The sequence below is a fragment of the Corvus brachyrhynchos genome, unplaced genomic scaffold (genome assembly GCF_000691975.1).
Source record: "Corvus brachyrhynchos isolate BGI_N302 unplaced genomic scaffold, ASM69197v1 scaffold26, whole genome shotgun sequence".
Classification (NCBI taxonomy): Eukaryota; Metazoa; Chordata; class Aves; order Passeriformes; family Corvidae; genus Corvus; species Corvus brachyrhynchos.
The window spans coordinates 11771973-11778489 of record NW_008239324.1 but is presented as its reverse complement, the minus strand read 5'-3'; the positions used below and the strand labels follow the sequence as shown (position 1 = coordinate 11778489).

The following is a 6517-nucleotide window of genomic DNA, read 5'->3' as shown; positions in this document are numbered from 1 at the left end:
AAGTTTTCCTTATAAATTTCACCGTTTTGCCTTTGGGACAGGAACCTATATTAATAAACGATAAGTCTTTCTGTTCCTAAGTAGAGCTCTGAAACCTAATTTGTAATATTCATTTTGTAAAGGGAATCTTATTAGCACAGCTGAGAACAAAAATAGGGTTGTTTTTCAGCTGCTTATTTGATTAGGTATATAACCTGGATATATTTAAGAACTTTTCATAGTTATTAATCAGGGGACTTCCTAGGCAGCAGATTATTCAGGAGGAAAAAAAATAGTAACTGCCAACAGAACTGGAACACACAGTTCTCAAATTAATTTAATCTTATCAAATGTCAGTGCCTTAGATTTTTCCAAGTACAACTTTGAGACTTTTGACAAAAAGTTACAAGCAAGTCAAGGACAATAACAAAATTACCTAAACCCTTTCTTTTGAAGTGAGTTTTTGTGTAGGTTATTCAGCCCTGTTGCTCCTTGAAGTACTGTTATTTAATTTACTGTGAACTGCCCCATTAGCAATTGTTCCTCATCTTCTTTAGTAAATTGAATAAGAAACTAATAATGTAAGATAAAGATTCAGAAAAAAAAAGCAGTCATGAAATTCTATATATTAGGAATATTTTGATTTCTCTAATTCCAATGCATCCTTTCCCTTAGGCTCATAAAATGGCACCTGATATGTTCTATTGCATGAAACTTCTGGAAGAGACTGGAATATGTGTTGTACCTGGAAGTGGATTTGGCCAGAGAGAAGGAACCTACCATTTCAGGTACAGTTTCTGTTTATTTAAAAGCAAATTAGCAGTAATAAGCAAAGTATCATCCCATTTCTTTCTCTTCTGATTAAATATGAGGATTTTTATTTCAGTTTCTGTTGTCTCAGTGTCTACTGGACAGTTTCTGTGGACTGACAGCAAGGTCAAAGACCTGGTCTGCTAGATGAGCTATTCAAGTTTTAATGGTGTTTTCACATCTTGCTGACATAACTACATTCTATTTTTACACAGTGGCATTTGAAATGCCTTCTCCAGGAATACAAACAATAGTAATAGCTTAGACTTTAATCTTAAAGTTGGCTATGGAATTAGAAAAATTGCCCTGCATTCTTTTGGAGGAGGAGGGGGTTAAACTGTGTTTCCATATGGAGAAACTTCATGAAAAATGCTTCCCTATAAATCTGCTCTTTAAAGACTATATAACTTTCTTACCAAAACAAGATGTTGAACTAAATAATCTAATACCAAAACTGTGTTGCTTTTGCTGCCAATAAATAGAACTTTGCTCTAGCCAAGTCACTGATAGCTAGAATTTATCATGGAATTTAGTCTTCCTCAGTCTGAAACAATACAACAGAGGGTATCTTTAGCCTTGACAGTTCTGCAACACAGCCAGCTGGGTTAGACCCCTTGGTACACACAGCTCCAGGAAAATCCTAGAGACTCTATTCCTGCACCAGTGTGGGAAAACCATTGTGATCTGTGTGTCTTGTGTACAGACTGGCATACACACCCATGGCATTTTCAGATTCTGCCGAAGAAGGGAAAAAGGGACTAAAACCTGCAGAGTGGCATGCTGCATTGTTTTAATGCTTCTGAACTCAGTTTTCAATTAAAGAAAAAATGTACATTTACTCATAACTGACAACTCTTAAATCTCAAAAAACTGGGTGTAATTTGGCATAACTGCCCAACAGTGGAAACTGTGTTGTTCTTATTTCTTACTGATAACCTTCTACACCACTCAACAGAAAATAACAGTTCTTGAATTCCTGTATTCTAACCAATTGAAACCAATTTCTCTAGTGTAATGGTATAGTTCATTTAAAGTAAAAATGCAGAAAATGATAGAATCACATCAAAACAGATATTAAACTTGTTGCTTGCTGTGCTTTGAGATTAATCAAGATCTGCGCAAAGATCACAGTTTAGTTGGTTCTGAAGATAATGTGGGTTGGTTTTTTTTATTTCTTTAAATATTATTTTTCAGAATGACCATTCTTCCTCCAGTAGAGAAGCTGAAGATCCTACTGGAGAAAGTGAAAGACTTCCACATAAAGTTTCTTGAAAAATATGCATGAAACTACTGTGGCTTTTTCCCCCTCATCCCCTCCCCTTCAAGGCAAATGCAGACAATGAACAATGATGTGCTGAGAATGTGCTGTTTATCTAATTTAACTAAATTCAAAATAGATAGAACCAGACTCAGATCCCGCTACAACTTATTGGACTATTAAAACGATATCTGGTCTAGAAGACATTGTTACACCAACTTTTTATAAGGGGAAGGGGAAGAATGTGAAGAAAGCGCTGAAAAGAAAGAGTCAGTAAATGTTTTTGTGCCTTGATTGGAAGTTACATTTGCGAACTTTTGACTCAATAGGTTGGGGAAGGGAATTGCTCATTAAAATTACTACTGTCATGTGGGCTTTTTTACAAAACAGAAATGACAAGTTAAATTGTTTAGATAGGAATGTGTTTCCCATCTTAAAATTCTACTAAACAAAAATCCAAATTCCTACATTATAGGTATTTCTTGGTTTAGTTTTTGTTGGTTTTGTTGTTAAGTGTGAAGTGTTCTCCAAACCTGATCAAGCATGTAGGGACAGCATTCTTATTTAAAAAAATCTTCAGCAGATGTATGCAGATGTCTTTGAAATTCTGCTAAAATGAAATCCTGCCATCCCAGCATAGTTGGAATGGAATATACAGTTTTGATCAGAGGAGTGAACATGCTGTCTGCTTGAACCATATTTTTATGGAACTGAAACATAACGAGGAATACAGTCTTCTTCCTGTGCTATTCAACACATGATCCCAGTATATGAACACTGAACACTTCCTGCCATAACAACTCCAGCAGTCTCCTGTTAACTTTACTCCATCTTTTATACACACGGAACAGAGCAAGTTACTGTCTCAAAGCAGATGTGAGTACAGTCAATCCTTTCAAGTAGGGTAAAACACAACCCTTTCAGAACCACTCTGTCTGTGGGGAACATTTGTTTGGAAACATCACACAGCCCCTCTAGCTGGCCAAAATCCAGCTAGAACTGGCAAGGACTGACACGTTGTTACCAGGAGAAATGCTGGGGCTGATTTCTAATGAAGGAAAAATGTATTTAAAGGAAAATGTCTTGCACCAAGCATAAAGATAATGATAGTACAGCTGACACTTAAATCTTCCACAGTCCTACTGCTGGCTGAACCATCCTGAGTGCTTCTCAAAGCCCAGCTAAATAAGGTGGCTATCTAGGAGTACAGCTGAGGAACTCCACCAATCTCTGCCAGCTTCCCTGCAAAACAAAAGACAGCTTCTGTTTCTCTAGAGCTGGAAGCTGGACACCCTCTGCTAGCTCTGATAAAGGGCTAAAGGAACAGGCCTTTCAGTATTCAGATGTGAAAGCATTAGCATTTGTCAGGCTTAGGCTCAGCATTTACAGAGTTTATTCATTAAGAATATCACATTCCATCTAGTCATTAATTTTAAGTTATTATTTAGAAGTAAACTCATTTTAATGTCTACTAGCACTTTGTAAGGCTGCTGTTGTAGCTGGTTCAACACCCTGTGCTGATCCAGGTTACTAAAGCCAAGGGCTAGAGAAACACCATCCAGATAAACCTGTGCCAATTTATCACGTGAGGAAGACGAGATGTTGTTGCCAATAACTGTCCTTGCCACAGCAGCCCCAGTCTATGACCCAGCATTAGCAGTGGGTGAGCTTCTCACAGTTCCTTACTGAGGCCTGGGAGAAGAATTTTTTCTCCTCAATCACCTGCCAGGGGTCACAGGTTATGGATGAAAATGGCATGGCTGCTACGCAAGCTACTGTGGAGGATTGGAGAGAAACAATTCTACTTTTCTCCTCAGAGAAATGCACTTCTGGGAGGACAACAAGTGTTCTCTCATAAGTGAGAACACTTATGCTGCTACTATCATTGAAAAATACAACCCGTCAGCACTCTCCACTTGGCATCCTTAATATGCACTAATAAAACAAACCCAGAAAGCAAAACTGTGGTAGGAGGTCAGAATAATGATGTAAAAATAAGACAAACAGCACTTTCCTCCTCTAGGAATGTGTCCAAATCAGATCTGGCTTTGGACTCTTAACGCAGTATAGATTGAAACTCAGATCTAACAATGGGAGTTAGAATATTTTTTATATTTTTGTAACTACAGCTTTTTCATGGGGTAGTATTTGTAATCTAATAAGTCAATAGATTTTATATTTGCCTTGCATTTGCACCTGATACTTCTGGAAAAAAATGTAAAGGTTTACAAGTTTATAATGATAATTTACAGGTGTGAAAGGCTTTTTGTTTTAAGTCGGGACAGCAATTCTTATACTTTTAAATCAAATTATAATGGCATAAACTGAGTTTTTTCTAAACATTCTATTATGGTGCCTTTTATGTTTCTGACATTATAAGGGATAACAATTTGTTCTTGATGCATCTCATATGGAAGGGTGGTAATTTCTATTGTCCATCCACAATATTTGTATGTATTGTGATAAAGTTAATGTGCATTTTTGTGGAACAATCATGTAAACCTAAGACAAAAAGGCTTATTTTCCATGTCTTTGAAATATTTCATTAATAACAGACAATCCTTCCTTTCAAATGCATGCTTCTAGGTTTGATCTTCCTCCAGGTGCTCCTTATAGCAGTACTTCAGATGTATGAGACTTCCAAATAATAAAGCACATGTTAAAAAAATGGTACTACTATTCCATTTCCTATGTCACTGGAGCAACAGCAGCTGGATTGCATTATAACACATTCAATTCCATATTCAAACCAGTACTTACTAATATTTAGTACCCATGTACCAGATCATTAATTTCTGCGTCACTCCAGTTTATGGACTTGAAATTTGTCCAACTTACTACAATAAAACTATTCCCTAACAGTGCAGAAGTGTAAACAGAGATGGTCTTAGGCAAGTTTATGCTCGTAATTAATCCTATAACGTAAGGAGCTGCAACCAGAAGTAAAGCAAGCCAGAGTTCTTCCTTCACAGAGAGGATTAGCCAGTCAGCTGAGGCTGATCAACTGTGTCCTGAAAGCTTTGGTGAGGGGTCTGTTTGGTGTTGTGAGTTCCCTTTTAAAAATCTTCTTATATGGCTTGTAGGAGATTAAACTTACAGAGCAACACTGTCTTGTCTGTTTGCAGTGACACCTCAGAATTACTTTAGTGGTGTTTGTTTGGGAATTTCAAAGAAAACAAAATTTAGGGAAAGGAAACTAGTTCTGCTTCCCTAAACATATATGCATATGCCACAACCACCAAAAGCATGAAATTCTCTTCTTTATATTAGGATTTTGAGTGTTTTCTGGAACAGAAACACTTACCTGTTTGTTTGGAGGGATTTTTGGGGGGGGGGGGGTTGGAAGGGGAGAATGTTTTTTGTTTTACAAACAACAACGTGGTCTGATATAAAATGCTTATATTATGAATTGTCAATCAGATTTTTTTCAACTTTTTTTGAGTGACATAGTCTGTCCCATCTGGCTCAGGAGATGTGCCAGATGTATATGATACAGAAAAAGCCACTCACTTCAGAGAGCTTGCAGCATCAGTATACACCATGTGAAAACCACTAGTGTTTTAAAACATTATCTAAGTGCCTTTTTACACAGTTCCTTGGTCAAATTTATTCAAAACCCAAGATACTCCTACCCCTGGTGTTATTTTTTTATTTGGATACATGCAAGATAATAAGTTTCTTCAATGAATTCTATTTTTAACAATAGAGATTTGAATATTTTAATATATTCAATATTTGGTTTAGCCACATCTTTCTAATGTTCCATGTTATTACATGGAACATTAAATCGTGTATTCACCTGATCAGAATTTGCACAAGCTGTAACCATTTGCACTGGACAGAGCAGGTTATTCTCTTTGCTAGCTTTGAAGCCCTGCATGTTCTGCACGCTGAACAGCAGTAAAGCAGCTAAACCCAAACCCGAGCTCTAAACAGGGCCCTTGCTATGGAACACAGAGGCTTCCCAGCACCTGTGGAAGCCCTGGCAGCAGAAGCACCGCCTGCCCCAGGCTCGGACAGCCCCGGCCCCGGTCACAGTCCCCGGGGATGGAAACGCTCACCGGCTCCAGCGCAGCTCCTGTGTGCCCGGGCTGCAGCGGCTGCTCCAAACAGGGAACAAAACAGCGCAATTCGTTTGTGCCACCAGGGCCGAGTGTGTGTGTGTGTGTGGTGTGTGTACGCACGTGTGAGCCTGCCCAGCTCCTGTCTGAGCATAAGGATTATAAAATCGTAGAATCATAGAATGTCGAGGGGTTGGAACGACCTTGAAGATCAGGTTGTCCCAAACCCCCCCCCGCCATGGGCAGGGACAGCTCCCACAAGGTCAGGTTGCTCAAGGCCTTATCCAGCCTGGCCTTGAGCACTGCTAGGGTTGTGGCATCCAAAACCTCCCTGGGTACCAGTGTCTGTCCACCCTCACAGTGAAAAATTTCTATTATCTAACCTCAGTTTTCCCCTTTTCAACTTGTA

At 38.6% G+C, this 6517-nt stretch overlaps 1 protein-coding gene across 1 annotated transcript in view; it reads left to right on the top strand.

The window, feature by feature from the left end:
- Positions 1–4726, top strand: part of GPT2 (glutamic--pyruvic transaminase 2) — a 26947-nt gene extending 22221 nt beyond the window's left edge. Inside the window, exons 10-11 of the mRNA XM_008638805.2 lie at positions 655–767; positions 1984–4726. Of these exons, the coding sequence (XP_008637027.1) occupies positions 655–767; positions 1984–2074 (204 nt within the window). The 3' untranslated portion in view covers positions 2075–4726. The remainder of the gene's footprint in view (positions 1–654; positions 768–1983) is intronic.
- Positions 4727–6517: the final 1791 nt, after the last annotated feature.